Here is a 24705-nt window from a genome sequence, read left to right as displayed (position 1 = left end):
TAGATCAGTAGTTCATAATTTCAGGTAGACAATTAATTTGAGGTAGTTTTTTGGCCCAGGGCTTAGAATTGACCTGGAACATTCTATGTGTGTATAGAAAAATCTTGTCAGGGTTAGTGTTTTTTTTTGTTTTGTTTTTTACAATATACAAATCATATCCCCTCTCAACACAATGCAGTAACCCAGTCTGACGTTACACTCCATGCTACCTGCCGCTGCGAGGGTCACCGCTGCAACATTACATTAAAAAAAAAAAAAAAAAAAAAAAAGTTTGACCACAGCAGGGCCTATGGGTACAAAACCCACCAACCTAAGTCATTTACGTCCCTGATGCTACGTTGTTGTGCAGTAAGTAATGGTTAGAATTAGAGATTCCAGAATTGTGGAAAAATTGTGCCTGTGATTGGCTTAGGAGCAGTGCTGTTCATTGGACTTTGACAAAAATATACTTTATATCTAGTTGTTTATAACATTCACCTAATGCTGTTTTACAGGTCAAATAAATTAAATGTTGTTCATACTTTGATATTAAAATGAATATTCATTTATAATCATGATTATATGAGTGTCTGCTTCACTTGCCACACTATCAATAAGTCGTATGAATATTACTATTTATTTCTCGCTAAACATGTTTTTAGGTTTCCTAACATTTTCCTTTTCTAATAGAAATTGGCCACCTAAGCGAACAAAAAGCTGGCCACACATTCATCAGCTCAGCGCGGCAGCTGGTACACGCATTCATCTTGATCACACATGAAAGTAAACGCTGTGTTTACAGCACGAGGCAACCTGCCATGCTCTGTATTTCTAACATAAAGAAGCTAGCATAACAATGTCCGACATTTTCACAGCTTTGTCGACAGTACAAGTGAGTCAGATGTTCTGTAGGAGGCTCAGAATAAAAACTTTTTTTTTTTTTACTGTTGGTGTAGGTCGCAGAAAACCAGCAACAAGGCAAACTGGCAGGTGGCTAAATTAAAAAATAACTGTATCACAAAAATGCTCACCATTTATAAGTTTATAAGTGAGTTAGTAGGTGTTGCACTTTTCAAAACTTGTACTATCCTGTATTTGCAGTGGAACCCTCCTTTTTTTTTTTTTAACAATGTAAAACAGGGTGTCCCGGGTGTCTTAAAAACACGTGGGATGTGCTTTCATCAAAATACCCCAAGAAACAAGAATAAATGTTATTTTCGTGTTAACATTAGCCCGTTTTGGCATTTGCCCTGTCATAAAAGTGCACGACTGTTACTTTGTCTCCATATCGTATTAGGCCAATGTTAAATGCGGCTTTCATTACCATGAAGACAAGGGGTGGATGGAGTTTTGGCCTTGTAATGAGAACAACATCTAACGCCCATACTTGAAAATGGCAGAACTTCTCCAAGCCTGTTTGCTAAGTCACTGGCAGAGAAACTCTGTGTTGGGCGGTATTATGTAAATTTGACCGCTTGTGATGTCACATTCAGATGAAATAGCTTATGGAAATTTGTTGCTTAGCAAAAGTACTTGATGGATGGGAAGGTACTCCAGAGACCCAACTACATGTATGGAAACAAAAAGTACAATTTTTAAATGTGACATTTTACAATGTCCAGTTATATTTCTTGCCTTGTTGGAAAGGTTCATAATGTTTTATATTTGAATCCTTGAAAGGGGATTCGAGGCCTACCTCAGTCTTAAATTCAATGTACGTCATGAGACCCATGCTTGAATTTTTGACCTCAGAATAATGCTAACGTACGTAAACAAAAGCATTGGAATTATGAATGTTTGGCTAACAGTGGTGCTTAAATGTATCCCAGAATCATAGAGAAGGGCATAACGTGTATCCAGAGTCCTCTCTACAGTGACTTTGAGACCCCAAAATGTGTTTTTAATGTTCTGACGTTGGGCCCATTTATATTCATGAAGGCAGAGGATGTTCGCAATCAATGCGTATGTGTGTTGGAAGCATAGAAAAATTTTGTCGACCTGCTGTGCCTCATAAAACCATATTAAGGTCAAACTGGCCAGAGATGCATTTCTAGGGAGTTTCGAACTTTGAGAAAGAAAAGCAAAGCATCTGAATAATTTAGATTATATTTTTTTTCTCAAGAAAGTATATGTTGTATATAAAAAGAGGTTTTATCAAGCCGAAGAGGACACGCAGCCTGATATCTTGCGGGCATTTGTCCTGATCTCCGGGGGCTCACACAACAGAGACCTGCTAAGTGGCTCGAGCAAGATACGACATGTATCTCATTTTCAAAAGTGGAGGCTGTGACTCAGTTGTGACATTGTTCATTTACGCCAACCATGTGTCCTTGATGACAAAATGAAAATGATATGTAACAGCTAAGGTATGACCACTTTGGTGTATGTCAGTCCTTTAAGTGTGTGCAAATGTTTACAATTGTTTGTATTAATAGTTTAAACCACAAATATATATACGATTCCAAACAGTTTGATAGCATTTTCATTATTCTTAAAAATAAACGCCGTGTAAATGATTTGATTTTGAAAAAAATAATGCACTTAAAGTGCATGTGTAAATGCACATGCAGCAAATACCCTCCATTTCTTCCCCTTACAACCCAGGCTGAACCAAGCTACTCCCTAACTCTACTGGCTTGTCTCTAGGTTGAGATGTATCACTTCAACATACTTCCTTGATACCACTTTCTCTTTCTCAGATTTCTCAGAAAAAGTGCAAAAACTGCAAATAGGTACGATTTTCAGCGAATAGCTGCAGATGAGTTCCACCGAACAAACATTAAATACAGTGGTACCTCTACTTACGAACGTCTCTTCATACGACATTTTCAAGTTATGAAGCGACTCAACTGGAAAATATTGCCTCTAGTTACGAAAGAAATTTCAGGATACGAAAGGTAAAAGTATGGGGTGACACTCGCAGTATGGGCTGCTAATCAAAGCTCCAGAGCATCTTCCTGGCATCCCATTGGCTAAGAGGGACCTCTTCCGTTTGTCTCTGTGTGTGTGGATAGACACGTAAATAGATAGACAGATGCAGCGTGCTCGTCATTCGCCCCTCGGGCCATGAGGTCTTTCGATAGTTTTACGTGAATTAGAAACGAGGAAAAGAAAAAAAGGAGAAAATTGTTTTCTTGTCCATACAAACAAAGCAAGAGATAATAGAAAAGTATGAAAGGTGGGTGCGTTTGGTTGATCTCGCCAAAGAATATGACCGTAATGTATCAACAGTCGCCATGATGTTTACATGATGTCAGTTGTTTACAAAATGTCAGGCAAAAAACAGTTCTGAGAGAGAACATGAACCAAAGAGGGCAAAAAGCGATGAGGACAGCAATTAAAAGGTAAACGACCATCCTTTTCATACCTTACTCTATTCTTTGTTTTTTTACATTATGCACAACTCTAATTTATTGTGCAATAATCTAATTGTAACATGTACTTGTTACATGTTTTCATGCATTTTTATGCTTTATAAAACATTTATGTCTGAATATTGGGGGGCTTGGAACGGATTAGGGCATTTACATGGAAAACGCGTCTCTACTTACAAATTGTTCTACTTAAGAAATTTCTTCCAGAACCAATTAATTTCGTAAGTAGAGGTATCCACTGTAGGTGAATTCATAATGATACATAATGAACTGAGAATACGCAGCAGAGTACTGTATGGTGTTTCTAAATGTGCTCCTCCCTCCGCCCCCAACACACCTTTTGTCAGAGAAAAACAAATATGAAAAAGACTACATAAATGGGATTGACTTGAAATTTGTCCACATGTCAGCATGTTATGTTTATACTGTACATCCGTTAGTCAAACCATTACTCTTGTCATCAGTTACTCTTCCGGCACTCTACCTTATCATATGCTGAAGACTAACATGAATGGAAAGATTGTTTTGATTGGATACATTTTCATCCCATAACGTCATCACAATCGCTGAGCGGACTATCATGACTATTACGCATATCATATTCCATTTAGGTAATCATGTTCCATTTGCAGACCTTAATGTTAATAATAAGGACGTTTACAAGTCCATTTGCACAGAATATGTAGTTTGTAGACGAAATAGAGGATGTAGTCCAGTTAATTTGGTGAACGATGACCATCCCTAAACCCTAAAACAGCAGAGTGGAAACTCTTCAAAGTGCCAGCTTACTCCAATAATAGGGAGCTATTCACTTCATTCATGTTAAGCAAAGAACGGCTGGTTACACAGACAAGGCTTAGGCTCATTTATCAGGGGTGTGGAGATTATTAAAAAAATTCAAAAATAGTCAGTCAACAAAAAAAATGACTTGCTTGTTCAATTTCATAATTGATTCGTGGACAGCCATATCTGGTTATTTTTGTACACCAAGGATAAAAAGACACTCTTACATAATATGTCCCCATGTGATAACAACACAATTAACATCATACAAAGTATATTATCCTATAAACATTTCAATTTCAATTTCTTACAGCATTGCTTCTTTGAACTTTAGGTAACGAGACACATCTCATCCGTGCGTAGACAGATGGGAGGCCACTCGCAATATTGCCTGTCACTCTGATTGCCTGCTGCAATGTTTACTGATGCTATCTCTCGCTTCGTTTATAACACCTCTACGATGAAAAGAAATGAAGAAAAACTCCATTGCTGCATTTTTTTTGACAGCATCGAAGTAAAAATATCGGAATCAAGCCCAAGCAAACAGCTCAGGTCAAGCGAAATAACACCCGACCTCTTTCGCTCTTGTCTGTGTGTGTCCTCCTATTGTTTCCTCCTGCGCACTGTAGCGTGCGATTAAGATGCATTCTATAATATTTGGAACACTTTCTTGCCAGATGAATTTCACGGAGGGATTTCACAGAGGCATTTCAATTGTGTCTCTGTCTGTGTGATTTATGGCTGGACTTTGCCTCCTTATTAACATGAAAAAATCTCATTTTTTTCCCCACCCCGTGTGGCTGCCGCATAATACCTCGACAGGAACTAGAGTTGGAGAGGTCGACGATTACGGCGGTCTCTTCCTAAGCAATACCCATTATTACTGCCCTCCAGGGAATGTTAACACAGAAAATCTCAGTATAAAATATAATAATGCAATGTTCAAAAAAAGAAAAGTGAAAGTGCCAGATGTTGGCTTGCTTCAACTGCTGTCATTTAGCGAGACAAAAGAGATGCATAATGCAGATTACTAAAACATCTGTTAGGCTGTGAGGCGCTTGACTTATTTGCAACATTTGACTCAGCGACTGGAACAGTTCCACAGCCACTGTATGAAAATGAGTCAGATGTGCACATTTTTTTAAGGGGGAGCAATCAACAACTGCAAAGGCTACAATTAAGGTCTGAAAACAAATGAAAAAAAAGTTAGTTATGTTGACTCAGGATAACAATGTGTTATTTAAAAATGTTAGTTTTGCTTTAGTAGTTTAAAAATTGAATAATTAATATTTTAAAAAATTAAATTAGTATAATTAATAAAATGTAACTTAAAAATCCCCCTGAATAAATACATTAAAAAATACCACTAATGGACTACTGTAATTAAGGTCACAAGCATATGCGATGTGACAATAAACATTGGACAGTGTAAATCATGTGTGGTGCATGGCGTGACTCTGCACCAGAGGTGGGTTACAGCTGGTGTTGGTAATTTCACAGCCAAGCGTCTGCCGGGGGACCTAGGAGAGGGAGGTCTGTGTCACTGTGGGGGTGATCATAACCGACTTCACTCATGGCCAATCAAAGCAACTCCTCTCATGCTAATCGCGCAGTGAAACTCTTGGCATGGGAAGCAGGTTTATGATTGATTGACTGATTTTTCATTTAGATTTATTGAACATATAATCACAACTTAAAAGACATGAAAACAAAATCAAAGAAAAATATCAATACATATCTTAGTTCATTACAGTTTATGTTCAAAGGGAGTAGGAAGAAGTGGATTACAAATCCATAAATCCGGAAAGAGACTTGTGATACTTATTGCATGTGTGTCTTCAAGTAGCAACCTTTAACAGTGGCCAATCAATTCAAAATAACTGTGAATTTCAACTCCTCCGGGTTTCTGTACTGTCTCTCAAAATTTGAGGTTATTTCAACAAGATTTGCCAAAATTATTGGCCTTGGAAATGTCATTTTTTTTAGACACTCTGTATTTTTTTTTGTTTATAGGTCACAGTCATTTTTAGGTTCCACTTTTAGTTCTGTACCTCTCTGGCAATTTACTGGAAAAAAAAAACAAAACAAAAAAAACGTCCAAACTAATCAGTAGAAGCATCGTCATGCCATAAGATAATGACCCTAAACATACTGCCAACACAACAAAAGACTTCAATTTGGGGGAAAAGGTGGAAGGGCTAAGACTGGCCAAATCAATCACTAGACCTTAACCCAATAGAACCTGCATTTTACCTCATGAAACAAAGACTGAAAGGAAAAACCCCCAGAAACAAACAAGAACTGGATGAGACTACAGTAAAGGCCTGGAAAAGCATTTCAAATGAAGAAGTCTGGTGAAGTCATTGGGTCGCAGACTTAATGCAATACTTGCAAGGAAAGTAAATGTTATTCACTCTAAGTTAATTTAATAATGTCCGTTCCAATACCTTTGCTCACTAGAAAAGTTGGTGGCTTGAAACAAAAGGTGCTCTGTGCTGAGTCTTTTGACATAGCTGCGTAGGTAGCATGAAATACAAGCTGGAATTCTTAACTTTTGTCTGATATTCATATTTTGATTTAAATCGCTCATTGTCTTCAGTGTACAACAAAAACAAAGGAATTGACCTTGTTCCAATACTTATATTGGAACGTGTATGCTATTACACATCGCAATGGAAGCCCTCCGCTGATATTTTTCAAATGCCACATGTAAATCTTGTAAACCTCCTGCTGATGTTCTTCAGTCGCTGGTCATGAAACATAGAAAATGTACAAATGTAGGCCTCACCAGGACGAATTCAGCATACTAACATTTACCCTAATTGCATTTGAAAAATAAATAAATAATATCCAATTCAATGAGATCACACCGTATTGCTTTTCACAGCTGAGGCACCATGTGCAGAACGGACGAGAACAAGTCAATACTGTGTGGGAACACCAAATTGTTTCACAAAGTCATTCATGGGGGAAATTACCATTATTGGATCAAAGCCCTTGCCCTACCATACTACAGGCAACTTATCATTTGGTCTCATGTCGCACGGCCATCACCTCAGCCAAACTCAGCCAGAACACAAAAACAAAGAAAAAGAAAACTTTGAGTAAGGCTGAGAGTAAGTTTATGTAATCTTTTTGATTAAATGTGACGCCCCCCCAAAAAAATATAAAACAAATATGCACATAAAGCCAAAATAAATCAAGTTAAGTGGCCAGCTATTCAAGCACGTCTTTTGTATTAAGTGTCACACAAAAAACCCTCAGAAATGTTCAGATAAACTAATTAGCATTGTCTTTTGAATTGTGTGTAATGGAAAAAAAAGCCCAAGAAAAAGCAAAATATGAGCAGTTGCTGCGCAGTCAGTCAGTTAGCAGAATGTTTTGAATTGTCATTAAAAAATACACATACACGCATGCACACACACACAAACACACCCATACACACATGAAAAGAAAAATAGAAATGTTCCACGTTGAGAGGCCAGGAAGTTGGCATCCTCTTTTGGATTCAGTCCGACACAAAGAAGCCACAGAATATGAAGGAAACAGCCAAACATCCACAGTTAGATGGCCAGCATGTTAGCATTTTATATTAAAGGGCAAGTCAACCACAAAGTTTTCTTTACAATAATATGTTCTATACACCTCCACTAGTCTAAACATTGCATTGTAATTAATTTGTGGAATATGAGTTATTTAGCAAAATCCACCTGTTTTTAGCCATATCAGGGGGCGTCCATTTTGTAAATTGCTGTCAGCTGAAAATGACATCACAGTTGCCAGGGCCAGATGACGACCAATCATGGCTCAGCTTCAGAAAACAGGTGAGCCGTTGTTGCTTAGTTGGCGGTGTCATCTTTTGCAGTGTCAAACAAAAGTCAAAGGGAAAACAAAAAAGGCGTGTGTGACTTTTGGGTCCGGTCAGTAGTCTTTTGTATCACAAACAAGCCACTGAAAGCAAAAGAAAAAGCAAAAACCAAGCCTTCTTTTGCCTTATCATTTTTGCATTTTAAATGGACAACATCATCTTTCAGCATTCAGACATTGTACTAATCAGACATACCATTAACATAACCTTTTCATGTAAAAATAGTTTGACAAGTGATGAGACTGTGGATAGTCGCTAATTATCGCTGCTGTATTCATGCAAATCCGACATCCATACTGTACTTAATGCTCCTTTGCTTGGCCTGTCGGAAATCATTTTTTTCTCACACGGAAGCGTTTTGTCAATGTGACAGTACACTTTTTTTTTTTTTTTTGCATGCGAGACGACAGCCTGAGCCGACTTCGTCGTTATTGTGTCCGCCTCTCGTGGCATTTGAAGTATTAGTCAAGTCATCCTGAACAAATGGGTAGTGGAACAAATGGCTGCAAATGAAAGGTTCATCCCTCATCAAAGAATGAAACCCGATGCTGTCTTGTTTGCGACAGGAAGAGTCGACGTTTTCAACACGTGCACACAAACCCATACAACACGCGGCCAATTCCATTAGGGTTTACGTTTCATTAAGCTTTGCTTAAGTGAATTCCACACTTTTTCTTCCATGTCCGCAATGCAAAAAAAAAAATTATGTGGCTTTCCTTATTTTGTCTGTGCTTTTTTTAAATTTGTTTATTTATCATTGCTTTTTTGGGGGGAAATACAAGTCAGAAGCAACATCGTACTGTAGCAAGACTAGTTTGCCCACTGTGGCTTCTTTTTTTTGTGCTTTTCATGCAAAGGCTCTGTTAGAGAGCAGGATGAAAAGGAACACCTCCACGCTGTGCCATTGTGGTATTTTTTTCTTTTCCTTTAGTCATTACTGAATTGAAATGCTATATTGGGGGAAAGGACAAGAGATTGCTGATTCGGTGTGATGGTGAATGGAATGCATTTCATTTGTTCCACCTCCAGAAATAACTCTATTTGTATCAGTGTGTTGTTGAAAATATATGTAGTACAATACAGAAATAAGTGAAACACACTTTGTCTTTTTTCATACAGTACTGTATTTTTTTTGGAACTGCATCCCATTGAGGGACCAGGCAGCCATTTTAGGGTTGCGGTATCCACGGTTAACAAAAACAAGGCTGTGTATTTGCAGTTAAAATGTAAAAGGAGATTTACTGGGAACCATTGGACCACGAAGCTTTGCTAACATTAGCATCAGCGAACATTCATACCGTTGCCGAAAGTGGAACCTGGGTAGATGTTCATCTCTTTCGATGCGGTTTACACTCACTGGCAAGGACTGATGCCTCATTCTTTAGCCTCATAGCTATCAATGGCTAGTTAGCAGCTCCTCCTTCCACTGCGTGTGTGTGTGTGTGCGCGTGTGTGTGTATGGAAGCCTCACCGCGGTGCAACTAAATACGTCTCCTATTAGAACCCAGAAGCCTCGACAACGGGAAACAGAAACCTCACCACGGCCATTGAAGCCTCACCACTAAAATAAACAATAGATGATCACATAGACGGATTTTATTTTTTCAAGGATCTTGTCGACTACAAAATGTGCGTACGTCATAGGCGGATAGGCGTACCAGTCCGTCACATAGGCGGAAAAATCACTGTGACAAGTTGTTGAGCCATTTGAAAGTGTGTGTTTTTACTCCGTAGCTGTGTATTATTTTATTCTTTTCAATTAATCATACTGTAGATTAATTGTAAAGTTTGTTACTAATTTACTATTTGTTGGCGATCACGCTCTGCTGTGACAGTTTTCTGTAAAAAGGTGTATCATTTTACACCATACCTATTCCTTTACTTCCTTTAGTGAAAATGATACTTTGATACTAAAAAAATAGAGTAATTATGGAGGTGCTTGTTAGTCTTTTTTATTTCTTATTGGATTGATATCCACACCTGCGTGATGCCATTTAAAATGAGTTTGGTTGAGCTGCATTGTGTCTGTTTACAGAGGAAGTTACATTTCCTTTCCCTCACCTAATTGGGTCAGTACACACAAAAAATCTGAAAAATGTTTCCTATTATATCTCTACGACGACAATATCAAAATCATCCTTTATCTTTTAATCAATTATTATGCTTCTCCTTTTTTCTAAACATGGCTTTGTTAATACCATCCGAATTTACAACGGAGCTCTACATGTGTATTTGTACTTGTACAGAGCCAAGAACATCTTTTATTTTGTGGAATATTTTGTTCATGTGCAACTCGTTTTAACTCATCCTTTTTAAAAATGCAGCCGGTGACACCGTCGCCCTTCATGACGACGTCTTGTCAGCTTCAAATAAAAGTCAGTAGAGTTCTGATAACCCTCACATGTTTATAGCGGCATGTCACATTTTTGTTTGCTTTGTTTCAAGTTTCAGCATAAACGCTTGTTGTTTTCCTCGAGTGAAAATGTTGTTTTTCTAGTGCTCAGTCTAATGAAGCCCAAGTTGGAACTGTCCAAAATAAGCGCTTTGATATTTTTATAATAGGAAGTAAACAGGAAGATGATTTTTTTTCCCCCACCCTTCGAAGGCTCTTGACTCTTTTTCTGATGTCTGCTTTCGGGCTTCCAGAAACACGTTGTCTTTGAATCCTGCTGAGCCATTTTCCTTTTTAATTGGTTAGAGATTTTCTTGCAGTTAAATTGTTACAATGTTTGCCACACTCATGCTTGGAATTGATGTTGCTGTCTTCAAGAGTGGTTTATGGTTGATTTATTTTTTCACAAAATAAGAAGAATGTGATAATTCATGCCTGGTAGGATATATTGTAAATGTAATGACATATAACAAAGTAGAGTAGCATTGTTTCACAAATTTGGTGATGTCATAAAAGCGCATTCTTCATTTTCAACAAGATTTAATTCAAATTCACCCACCAATTCACCTGTTCAAAAGCCAAGGTGGACACTTGTTTCATCAAAACAAAGTAACTGTACTACTACATCGTGTACAATACTGCAATATTCAGTATCGATGCTATACCAACTAAACATGGGGGCAGTATCGCCAATACATTTATAATAGAAAAGGTGATGCATCGCCATATTTTATCCACAATAATATGTTCTATGCAGCCCCACTAGACTAAACACGGAATTCTGAATAATATTACATTTGTGGAATATGATTCAAGATACAAAATCCACCCGTTTTTATCGAAGGACTGAGCTTGCGATCGTCACACGAGCAAACCCAGAAAGCAGGTGAGCTGTGATTGGTCTTTAACAAGAACAACAGTGTAATGTCAGCTGTGTAAACTTGAGCTACATCCACTATAACCTCTGCTTTGATAGCTTTAAACTGCCTAAAATAACACTGAAATTCGAATAATTAAGAAGGTTCATATTGAGATCATCTTGTCTTCTTACATTAAAACGTGTTCGTTGCCATAAATGGTAAAAAAAAAAAAAAAGTTCAAATGCGCAGCTATAATGCAGACCCAAACGGCTGTTTTTCCATTAAATATCTTTAGTCCTTATTCCATTTTGCTAATTGTAAGTACACAATGTTGAGATGTTGACTAGCGTGTCGCTAACGAGCAGAGACATGGCTCAAAGACATGAGACGCTGCGCTCTTCCGCATCAATATTTCATGCCCAAAGCTTCCTAACTAATCAGAGTTTCCTCTTTTTGTGACTTCGAGGACTCATCCATTCCTTTTTTTGGCGTGCCGTAGATATTTTGAAACGAGTGAAGTGAGGTAAATGCCTGCGCATAACTACGGTACACATAAATACTGTATGTCACAAGTTTTTGTAGGCCAGAATAGAAGCACAATGTGAAGGATCTGTGATCTTATTCTTGTTTTTCGGAAACGACCTGAAAGTAAAGTGCAAAAAGCATTAGTATTAAATTCCCAGACAGAAATACAAGGTTGCCAGTGAGATTTAAGCGTTGACTGTATGATTGAATTAGGTCATTTATTTACACTTGTGATCTTGTAAAATCTATATGTCGCACACCGATGCAATGTAAACCCCCGCGAGTTACAGGAACCCATAAAGCAATAATCACCTATGTTCCAATTTCTTCCCTCCTATGCAGCATGCCGTGCCATTCGTCTCCTCTTTACGTGCTGTGAGAGGTCATTAAAGTGGTCTTGGAGCTGTGAAGTAAAGCACTGAATCATGTCTCCCCATTCCATCTGCTGGCATGCTTAATCTGGGGCACATGGGCTGGAGCGCATATGGCCGCCGTTTAAGGTTTTATATAACAACTGGCAGCCAGCGGGTTTCACTGGAAATGAGCCTTTCGACAGTGAGCTATGGATGTGGCGTATGAAACTATTTATTCCAGTTTTTTACAGATGTACAGTATACTAGTGGTTTGGGTGCTTGCTCTGTTTCACAACTACTGTATACCCATCCATCCATCAGTCAAATGGAACGTGAATCTCAAATTTGGAATTTGACCAAATATGCCTTTCAAGTCACCAAGTCAAACATTTGGAGTTTGAAGGGTGATGTCAAGAAATTGCACAACACCTGAGTTCATCGACAATGAAATATGCTTAGATAATAATACTGATTTCAATTAATAGCTGTAATTATTCACAAAGGGTTCACGCTGGAATGCCCAGCATGGTACTGAGAGATAAAACAAACTCCCAAACTGGCACATGGAATGTCACGAAAATTAAGATATGCCAGTTTTTACTCAAGCGTAGCTTCACCATTTACAACAATAGAGCCCTTAGCAAGAGTTTTCTTGGACTCTTTTTGTTAAAGAGGAATATTCCCAATTTGGAATTTGACTAAAATTCTTGAGGAAAAAAATGCCTCAAAGGTTGCAAAAGACTTTGGACTTTTAAACGGTGGTGTCTTAACATTGTGCGAGAGATCCGTTTATCAACAATCAAAAAATCAACTTTGTTTGCTAGTAATTTTTTCTTTGGCTTTTTGAGGGGGAAGAGAAGGCCGCACAATTTGAAATTCAACCAGAATTTTTGACAAAAACATATCCTAAATTTGAGCAAAACTTCAGTTTGAATTATGTTAAGTCAAGATCAGACCTCAATTGACTGAGCATCAAATGTAATGTAATGTTATGTAATTTTGGTTTTAGTTTTCAAATGCTGTGTTTCACCAAAGAAGTACATTTTGGAATTTTGCCAAATAAACGCCTTCTAAATATCATGATGTGCATGAAATCATGCAAGATGCCTGCAGTTCATCATTCATTCAGCGCTTTGCTTTTGCTGTTGCTTTATTTTTGTCAGTATAAGAGCAAGAGCATATACCTGGTTCAAACTTGTCGGCAATTGGGTAATTTCACAAGGAGGAATTTGCTTAAGTGCAGTGTCACGGACTACTAATTTGATGTTCGTGTGTTTTCTTTGGGTACTGGGAAGATAGCTTATAGTGTCTTTTCGATGTTTATTACACTAATCTAGAAAATATTAATATTAATATGATCTACTTGCGTTTTGAACTGATGACGTGTCATTTTCCACACTGTTCATTAAGCAGCTAAAGTCATCAAGCAGCAGCAGTGGGAGTGACACATTCGTTTCCTCTATGCTTTTCAATTAGCGAGAGAGCTTGTGTATCACATTTTGGACAGAGATGCTTTATCAAATGAAAAATTTACATCAACCAATATGGGTATTGCGTTGGAAATTGCTGAACAGTAGCGGACAAGGGACCAAATTAGTTTAAGTCATGGATGTGTGGACATTGTCATCTCACTTAAAAGGGGACATAGTATGGAAAAGTGACTCTTAAATTGTATTTATGCAAATGGTTGAGTTTCAGGAGTACCTCAGGGGACTACATTAAGGCATTTGGAGTGGCGACCCTTTGGGGCTACCGTGAGACATGTGGTGGCTGTATCAGAATATGAGAAGTTTTAGTGATTATATCATATTTAGTGTCGTTCTATTGTTTTATTTAAGACTTTGACATTATTACTTCTGTGTATCTAGTTGTTTTACATGCGAAAAAAGCAAGAATGTGTTGATTTCATCGTTCATCCATCCATTATCTATACCGCTTTATCCTCACGAGGGTCATGGGGGTGCTGGAGCCTATCCCAGCTGTCTTCGGGCAGTAGGCGGGGGAAACCCTGAATTGGTTGCCAGCCAATCACAGGGCACACAGAGAAAAACAAACAACCGCACTCACAATCACACCCAGGGGCAATTTAAAGTGTCAATTAACTTACCATGCATGTTTCTGGAATATGGGAGGAAACCGGAGTATGATTTAATCGTATATAAGAAATGTATCCTAGCCCAGTTGGGCCAGCATCTGTGAGGTAAGTACGTGGTGACCCAAGACAGCGTCATACTTGGTCAGGGCCATTGGGCCACCATTAATACCGGACCCTGTACATGCCCACCCGTCAAGAACGATAGAACGACCATGTCAAAACCAAAGGAGATGTTTTCCAATTACCCAGTGGTGGCTTTACAGAAGCACCATTCAGTTGCAATCTGGACATGATGGGGCATACACTTGTTCTCTGCATGGAGTTTTAGAGTCTGCAGTCTTCGGTAGACATCACAAAAAGTCACTAAATTCGTTGCTCATCACTTTTTCTGGAAGACAGTCGCTAGAGGGGTCAGAAAAATCTAAATATAGCGACAATCATGTCATCTTCCAAACTGCTTATCCTATACAAGGTCGCGGGGAGTTGCTGGAGCCTATCCCAGCCGTCAATGGGCGAAGGCAGACTACACCCCGAACTGGTCGCCAGCCAGTTGCAGGGCACACACAGACACCGTCACTGAGCAGGAATCGATCCCACGCTGCCCGCACACAACTCGGGCGTGTGTACCACTACACTATCAGTGGACTATTATAGCGACAATGTTTCCAAGTTACCAACAATGAGTATTTGAGCCAGAGTGTGGATATTAATGGTGCTATAACTCTTTAACCTTTGTGTATTTTGATGGAAGGATGTCAGAAACCTTTTATTAAGACACTTGGGGCCAAATTCACCAAACAATTGTGTGGCTTTTGCGTGGTGCTAACTGGTAAAAATCGAGCAAACATATAGCTTCTAATTCACAAAGGATGCACATATTGGTGAAATGTTTGACTAATTGCACTTCCAAGTAGATTGTGTCTTGGTGATCCGCTGTTATTTATGTTTATTTAAATGAAGTAACATACATAATTGGGCGGCACGGTGGTCGACTGGTTAGCACGTCCGCCTCACAGTTCAGAGGTCGTGGGTTCGATCCCGGCTCCGGCCTCCCTGTGTGGAGTTTGCATGTTCTCCCCGTGCCTGCGTGGGTTTTCTCCAGGTACTCCGGTTTCCACCCACATTCCATAAACATGCATGGTAAGTTGGTTGGACTCTCTAAATTGCCCCTAGGTGTGATTGTGAGTGCGGATGTTTGTCTCTGTTTGCCCTGCGATTGGCTGGCAACCAATTCAGGGTGTCCCCCGCCTACTGCCCGAAGACAGCTGGGATAGGCTCCAGCACGCCCCGCGACCCTTGTGAGGATAAGCGGTATCGATAATGGATGGATGAACATGCATAATGGAAGAAAAATTGCCCACCACTTTGCAAATGAGTCTCATTGATAAACCTGTAATTCCCCAACAACTCCTGAGCGAATATTTAGGAGAAGCTGTTGTATTTCTTGCATGGAGCTCAGAGCAATGGCTTTGCACCAGGACAGTCTAAAACGCTTATTAATGCAAACAGTTCATTGTCGGTTAATGTCAGAATACTACGACCAATCGTTTTGAAATTCACGTGCACATCTCTACTCATGTCCACTTCAACTTCAGAAAATATCAAAACAATCGCCGCCATATTGTGGATTTTATACAATACAATACAATACAACTGTATTTATATAGCACATTTCATAACAGCTACAGCTGTAACAAAGCGCTTTACATGAACAAAATAGCAATATTACAACAACAAAGCCAGCTGCCTACAATGAAAGAAGCTGGATTGAACAACAGCACTGATTTGCCGGTCCATATTAAAATCACTGTACATTTTAAAACTCAAGTTCGAGACTGCTGGCATTAAATATAAAGCCATGGGTCCCAGGTCAACAGGGTGGAATGTAGAAGAGCCACTGGGCCTGACCACTATAACTTCCCATTCCCTTTTCGTTCTAATTCTCAAGAAATTCTGTGACATCCAGGCTTTGATCTATAGACAGGACAAAAGTGGTTTTAAGGAGAAAGCGTCTTTTTTGCTCAGCGGGAAATAGATTTGATATTCATCCACATAGCAGTGGAAGGAAATATCATGTTTTCGAAGGATGGAACCCAGGGAAAGCAAATACAATGAGAACATCAAGGGCCCCAAAATAGAACCCTATGGAACACCATATGACAGAGGGGCAGAGCAGGACTAAGAGCAACCTAGGCTAACAAAAAAGTCCTGCCGGCCAAATAGGATCCAAACCACTCTAGAGCGCTTCCACTAATGCCCACTTGTGACGCTTATTAAGAGTATGCTTATGTCCATAAAATCCAAAATATTGAAGCATCCATCCATCCATCCATCCATTATCTATACCGCTTATCCTCACAAGGGTCTCGGGGAGTGCTAAAGCCTATCCCAGCAGTCTTCGGGCAGTAGGCGGGGGACACACAGAATTGGTTGCCAGCCAATCGCAGGGCAATATTGAAGCAATTGTTTTGATATTTTTCAGAGATTTATGCGGGCATGAGTTTTTAGATGTTCATGTTAATTTTGGTAATGATTGATAACAGTTTTTTGACAGTCCCGTTTGCACCTCTTTGGTTTGGACCAAAACCTTGAGTTCGGAAAATGTCATCTTTCTCTTCCTAACTGCCATCTTTATGCCACGGTGTTCTTGACTTAAAGCCAGCCAGAGCTGGGCACTTGACCATTTTTTTCCGGTCCGGCCGCGACCCTCCACTCTTGACCTGGGTACCCTTCCGGCCGCGACCCTCTGGCCATATTCCTAAACATTGTCGGCCCCCTCCCCTTTCCGCCCCCCGACCCCCCCAAAAAAAAGGTGTCCGTGATTGACGTCGTTGCGGGAGAGACGCTAACGGCAGAGGCTTTTTAAAGCTCATTAGCTGGCTAATTTACTATTCGAACCCGCTGTGGACATGCTTCAAATGCCGCAGTAGTACCTACCCATCTGCGTGCTTACTTGCATTGCGAGCCCCGGGGTTGGATTTATTGTATTGTATAATTATTTGGGTCCAACAGATGGCCAGAAGTCGCAGTCAAGTTACTTATTTATTTTGCACACTTCCCCTCCTTCCTGGCTTTCAAAATAAAAGCGTACCAGCAAACCACTATACAATGCAGGTTTGCTGTGGCGTATTTCCGGAAGTAGGGAACGCCAGAAAAAGTGCATGAACTCCACCTTGATGTGCTAGCGTCTGAATATACTCGTGGACACAAATTGTTTTGAAACAAGTCGGGGGGGCGTCACTTCAAAAAGACAGCAACAACAATGGATATCGTTCCTGCTGCAACCATAAAGGGACCAAGATGACTAGACGATGCATTTAATTTTATTGCGAAAACGATCTTGAAGGTGGCTGCTAAGGGAGAACGTGGTTGAGTAGCTTGTTTATTAATGTTTACTTTGCAGCAGCAGCAACGAGCTACGTGGTGCATCCATAGTGTGGTACAGTGTGGGAAACTGTATGTCATCGCAACATGTGAGACAGCAACGTGCGCTTAAGCGTGTTTGTATTTCCTTATCGTCACATCACGTAACCCACGCCTCCCACCTGCAACTGGGGCATACCATTACAAGAAGGGGCGGGGGGGCAATACCACAATCCCTATAACAGCAGTTGTCGCTCACGCGGACACGGGAGTAGAAAGAAGCCTAAAAAGAAGCCTTTCACCGAGTAGGCTGAGATGATTTTTGGCCGCCACGCGAGCAAGTCACACGCATGAGGGCCGATTAGTGGGCCAGACTAAAATGAACTTCCGGCCATGCTTAGTCCAGCCATTTTTAAAAATTTGTCACCCCCCACCCCTCCGCCCCAAAAATGGGCATCCGGCCGGGCCGGAGGGTCCGACCAGTCCGGCCCAGGGACGGACTGCCCAGCTCTGAAGCCAGCATTCATACTTTGCAACCAGCTGGGGAAATCAGGGGCAAACTGCACCCCGCTGCCAAACTTTGTGGGCGTGTTTGTGCTTGTATGTCATGAGCACAATATCCTTTTTGAATAATCTTTCAAAAAAGATATAATAATATAATACTTGAGTCTCAAAAATTCTGTCAATTTTTTTAGAATCTTGAAGTAATTGATCCGAAAGCGTACAAGTAATATTTGAAGAAAAGATTTCTAAAGTTTGTATTTTTTTTCAGATACATGACAATAAATTCATATTCAAATAATAGTAATAAAAAAAAGGTAATTAAGAATTCAGATATTCGTGTTCATTGTCATTGTCAATTACAGGGGATAATCAGTTTATGAGGTTCCCGACAAAATATGTATTTATTTCTAAAGAAGAAAAGACTACCGCTTCATAGCATCACTGTCATGATGGATTAGCATTTTTTTTTTGAATGACACAAAATACGCAATCATAAAAATTCTATCTTAGAGAAACAGCAAAACTCAGTTTTGTGTATTTCTGTGGAAAGAAAAATGCTGGTGGTGTTTGCCATTTCACACATTCTCCAGACAGATAATGTTCCATCCAATGGCAGCTTCTTACCTGAATGCCTAATCATGCTTAGACGTTTTAGTTCCTGAATATGCCAGGCGCGAGCTATTGACTCAATGACAGTGCGTCTGCTTTAGTGCTTCAGCATGGCAGACAGCTGTAGAAAACCTGGCACTTTTATCCTCAGGCTTATAGGTGCTCTGCCACGGAGTAACAGAGAATTCTCTATCTTGTTTCTTGACATGCGTCTAGGCGGTCTCATGAGTAAACGCTGCGAAAGCTCCCACGCAAATATTTTGCAAGCTCAATCTGGCAGATACATTTGTATGTTTTTCGCTGCTGTCAAATATGATTGTTGTCAGCTTAAGGGAAAGTTCAGCAAATAGTGATGGTGAAAGTGGAACTTACCAAAGGAGAAATTAAACGGCTGTTGTACTGTTTTGACCTTGTCCTTTGGTAACAGATGCGGAACCTCCAATGTTTTGAATTATTTGACTTCTTCAACTACACAAACGTATAAATGTGCAATGTTTTCAAAACTGTTAGTTTATAAGTAATTCAGTGAACCTCTGAGTATTTGAGTTCGGCATTTGCAGAATCGTCTATTTGGGGATTTGGTTTTTAGGGGCAACCCTCATCTTGTATTTGGTGAAAAACTCTGTTATTCTCTGTTTTTGTGCTGAGGCCAAAGCAAAGGCGGCTTTGGTGGCATCTTGGTCCCAACTTTTATTTATTGTAGCACTTTCTGCTGTCTGCTACTCTAGATGACTAACACGTCATCTTATATGGACCAGGGCTAAAACCACATGGAGTGTTATTTGCTCATGCAGTTGTTTTCCTTGTGTTGCATTCAGGGAATTTGCACGTTGGAAGGTGAGGAATACAGCGATCGAAAGGCGGGACCTGATCCGGAACCCTGTGCCGCTCATGCCCGAGTTCCAGCGCAGCATCCGCCTGCTGGGCCGCAGACCGACCACGCAGCAGTTCATCCACACCATCATTAAAAAATATGGGACCCACATTCTCATCTCGGCCACGCTGGGAGGTAAGACTGCTTAACTGCTTTGGATAATGGTTAAGGGGGAAGAGAAAAAAACATCTTAAATAAAGCCTTTATGTGTTTAGCACTTTGCTAACATCCAGGGATGTTGCCATCATTCATACCATTCAAGAATAAGCCAGGTTTAATGAGCAAATGATCATCGTTTGGATTGAGCAGCTTCTCTCTGTAGTGGCCAAAGAACTAAATAACCAAAAGTGTCAAACTGTGGTTGAGGTGAATGAAATGATTAAATGGAAATCATTCTTGCCAGCTGGCTTATTGGATACAAAATGGAAAGGAAGTGAAAAGGTTTGAATGTATTATTATTATTATTATTATTATTATTATTATTATTTTAATTTTGTTGTATTATTTTTTATTGTTATGTATGGATTATGTTTGAAAGCAAACAATCCCATGATTTAAGCCTCTGAAATGTACCAGACAAATTGTCTAAGCTACTCGAAGTAACGTAAGATATTCATGGACTTCAGGTTGAAAACTGATCAACATTATTGCCCATTTTCTGACATGTTTTGAATCAAACACTTACTCAGTCATTCTCAAAACTAAGTGTGCCATGTCCCAATTTGAAATCTGATGCTCACCAAACCCTCAACACGAGTCAAAAAGTGGGGCTGGCTCATCATGTTCTTCTAGCATATACACCTGCCAGGGATGGCGCTACACGTGTCACATTTTTTTAGATTTTTGTTTTGTTTTAGCAGAACAATAACACATTTTCTTTTAGTTTAGTCACATTATTTTTATGTTACAGTATTTTTTTCAAAAGAACAAAAACAAATCTGAACAAAAAACAAAAAACTTATATAGAATAGAATACATGATTTTTTGGGGGTGTTTGTAAATATAAAATACAAAAATAAAAAAAAATCTATGTTTGAGTATGAGTTTGAATACAACCCCATTCTTTTTGGAGATACATTTTTAAAGGGAATGTAAAGTAGTACATAATTATACACGCACAATTATTCATACCTACATTTTAATTTTATTTCATTTGTCATCTCAGGAAATGTAATCTTGTGCACCATCATTTGCGAACCACTGATGCATTTTGACCATATGGGCTTGAAAGATTGCAATTCATTCATATTTTGGCTTTCTTTTTCTTTTCGAATCCAAACCATCCAAACATTGTCTTCTAACCTTGAGGCCCTTTTGTCTCGAGTTGCAGGTCAATACACTTGTTACAATCTCACTCTTGGGATTGCCCATTAAAGAACACAGTTATAGAGAACAATAAAGGTGCTCAGCAGGCTAGTAATCAAGAAGAATAGGCTAATTCTCCGTGTGACCACCTAAACTTTTATGCTCTCAAGAGTCATTATACACCAGGGTAGGGAAGAAGTGAATTTTCACAGGCAACTTAAATTTCACTGGTCAAGTGTAAAGAGTGCCATTAGTGGTTGGCCCATTTGAGTCTAATATGGAACCAAATGGAAAGAGAACTGCAGAATACATTGACATTCTTTGGTGCATATGGGGCATATTTACTTTATGATCTTTTCTATCACTCAAATGGCACTTCACTGTTTATTCTCACCACCCCCTTCAGAGATGGACATTATCCTGTTCCATATGAAATGTGACATTTTCATTTTCTTCCATTGCCACTTAAGGTATATTTTCCATCGCACTTTACTTTATTACTTTTTTTTTTTTCTTCACTTGATTAAATTTTTCAAGCCCAAACTCTCAAAATGTGAGTCTGAAGTGCAAGCGTGTTCCTATAAAGACATCATGGCAGCATGGGTTGTGTTTTCACACATTGAGGCAGCTCTTTTTAATTCGTTTATTTAACATGTATTTCCTTTTTTGCAATTGAGAACATATTAGTAAAACAAAGCTAAGTAAAAGCAAATATAAATATGGTGTAAGCTTGCACGATGTGTCGTTTGAACATCGCGATTGCGATGTGCGCATGCGCGATAGTCACATCGTAGGACGTGCGATGTTTTAACTTTTTTTTTCATAGAACATGCAAACTTTTGTTTTGCTTCACAAAAGCAGCAAGCTACTCCGTGCTCTTACACAGCCTGTCTCGCTCACCCCCTCCCTCCTGCCAATCAGTCACCGGCCCCTCCCCCTCCACTCTCACAGCCACTGCTGTCTGCTCTGGAAAAACTGACAGGCGACATGGAGGAGACGACAGCCGCAGATGCGGCAGTGGATTTAGTCCCCAAAAGAAAGTCAGCATCCAAAATATGAAAGTATTTTGGCTGTAAAAAGGAAGATTCAGAACAACAAAACATCCTTTGTCAACAGTACCTCACCGTTGTTGCTGCAATCGCCGTCACAAGCCCCTATATGAATACAATGATGTCATGGTGAGTTCACCAAATTATTCCCCAAAAAATCTATTCAAGTCATCTGGTGAAAATTCTTCTATTTTTAATATCGCAATATATATCGCAAACCCCCAAAAATCGCAATGTTATTTTTTTCCAATATCGTGCAACCCTAATACGGTGGATGAATAGACAAAAAAATGTAATGTGATATACAATACAATACAATACAATTTTATTTATATAGCGCATTTCATAACAGCTAGAGCTGTAACAAAGCACTTTACAAGCAATACAATACATAAAAAAATAATAAAAGGCTGTGATACATCCATTATCTATACCGCTTCTCCTCACAAGGGTCGCGGGGCGTGCTGGAGCCTACCCCAACTGTCTTCGGGCAGTAGGCGGGGGACACCCTGAATTGGTTGCCAGCCAATCGCAGGGCACACAGAGACAAACATCCGCATTCACAATCACACCTAGGGTCAATTTAGAGAGTCCAATCAACTTACCATGCATGTTTTTGGAATGTGGGAGGAAACCGGAGTACCCGGAGAAAACCCACGCAGGCACGGGGATAACATGCAAACTCCACACAGGGAGGCCGGAGCCGGGATCGAACCCACAACCTCTGAACTGTGAGGCGGACGTGCTAACCAATCAACCACCGTGTGATACATGTAATAATAAATATAGATATAAATAAATAATACACACAATATAAATAAATAAAGCCAATGAATCAACATAAAACACTATATACAATTGACACCGTAAAAGAGCTGAAAATTTCAGGTCTGATCAAAAGCCAGAGAAAAGAAATGTGTCTTCAACCTGGTTTTAAAAATGGACAGAGAGGGGGCTTGCCTAACAACCAATGGGAGGTCATTCCAGAGGGAAGGACCAGCAGTTGAAAAGGCTCGATCCCCTCTGAGGCTCCTCTTGGTCCTCGGCACCTCGAGCAGGGCCTGGTCCGCAGACCTGAGGCTGCTGGAAGGTGCGTAGCAGTGGAGGAGCTCAGAGAGGTACACTGGGGCCAGGCCAATTGATGACTTATAGACAAATAAGACAATCTTAAATTGAACCCTAAAATGCACTGGGAGCCAATGAAGGGAGGACAGAATTGGTGTTATGTGCTCCATTCTACGAGCTCCAGTTAGTAGACGGGCAGCAGAATTTTGGACCAACTGGAGATGTTTGAGGGAGGACTGGCTGACTTCAAAATAAAGTGCATTGCAGTAATCTAGCCGAGATGTAACAAAGGCATGGATGACTGTTTCTAAGTGCTGATGGGAAAGGAGGGGCTTTACCTTAGCCAGCTGTCTAAGGTGAAAGGTTGAAGCCTGACTAGAAAACTTCCATGACATTGTGTATATCCAAGTATGATCTTAGCTGTGAGTGCACCACTTTTTGCAGAATTTTAGACATAAAAGGCAGCTTGGAAATGGGTCTAAAATTTGATAGCACGGCTTGATCAAGGCCAATTTTTTCAGCAGAGGTTGCACTACAGCATGCTTAAACTGTTGGGGGACCACACCAGAAGACAGGCTGCTGTTGATAATGGCCAAAACCGATTTACCAATTGTTGGGACAATCTCTTTAAAGAAGTGTGGAGGAATGGAGTCATAAGGGGAGCGCGATGGTTTAATATGGCAAACCACTTCCTCCAAAAACGTCAAAGAAACCGGCTCAAACGAATCCAACACTGCTGAACAAGGAACTTGGACAGAGGCGTCAAATGTGGCGTTCGAAACAAGAGCCCTAGCTGTAGCAACCTTCTCAATGAAAAACTACAAGAATTTGTAATTTGTCCCACATTTCAGGGGACAAGTCCATGCAAGTCGGTTGACGGGGCTTGAGAACAGAGTCGATTGTTTTAAATAGGGCACATGGATTTTGGCGATTTGCCTGAATCAGACATGACAAATGGTCTCTCTTGGACTCCTTCACCTTTCTCTGGTAACAACGCCAGCAGTCCTTTAGGATTTGATAAGAGACCTGCAGCCTGTCTTTTTTCCACCTGCGTTCAGCTCTGCGGCATTCCTGTTTAGCTGTGCGAGTGCTCTCATTCAACCATGGCTCCGGCCAAATTTTTTACCGCCTAATTTTTAATGGAGCAACGGAGTCCAAAATATTAAGGCAAGATGAATGGAACCAAGGGCTGAGCTCCTCTGTGTTTGAAGAGGAAACACAAAGCTGATCAAAGGCATCAGAGAACTGACTAGCAGAGAGCTGGTTAAAAACCCGGGCCTTGCGCTCGCTAGCATTAGCTCTGACAGCACTGGAAAACATTACATCAAAGATAGATGACATTATATCATAGCACATGATGACTAAAAGGCTCAGAAATTGCTAAAACTAGTTGCAGGTATCTGTGATGGCTTTACACCTTCTGGAATATCTGCCCACAAAAAGCCAACAAAAATGCAAATTCATCTTTGCTGCTTTTGCAATATTTCCTGACATCTTGTGACATTTTGTGCAACATTAGAGATATAATTTCCCCCAAATTCTGGTCAATTTGCCATTTGTACCAAGTCTGAAGCATTTGACTGATTATTTCGCACAGCTACAACAATGGCAATTATAATATTTTGCTTTGTCAAACTATCACCTTGAATTTTTAACGCGTACATTGGTATCTTCAATTATAAGTGCCCCAACTACTTTGAGTGAAAA

At 39.8% G+C, this 24705-nt stretch overlaps 1 protein-coding gene across 1 annotated transcript in view; it reads left to right on the top strand.

The window, feature by feature from the left end:
* Positions 1 to 24705, top strand: part of brinp1 (bone morphogenetic protein/retinoic acid inducible neural-specific 1) — a 152852-nt gene that overhangs the window by 51492 nt on the left and 76655 nt on the right. The window contains exon 4 of the mRNA XM_086053829.1: positions 19524 to 19714. Within this exon, the coding sequence (XP_085909955.1) occupies positions 19524 to 19714 (191 nt within the window). The remainder of the gene's footprint in view (positions 1 to 19523; positions 19715 to 24705) is intronic.

This window comes from Filicampus tigris, chromosome 15 (assembly GCF_054856515.1).
Source record: "Filicampus tigris isolate MCC_2025a chromosome 15, RoL_Ftig_1.0, whole genome shotgun sequence".
Lineage (NCBI taxonomy): Eukaryota > Metazoa > Chordata > Actinopteri > Syngnathiformes > Syngnathidae > Filicampus > Filicampus tigris.
This window is presented reverse-complemented; position numbering and strand designations above follow the sequence as displayed.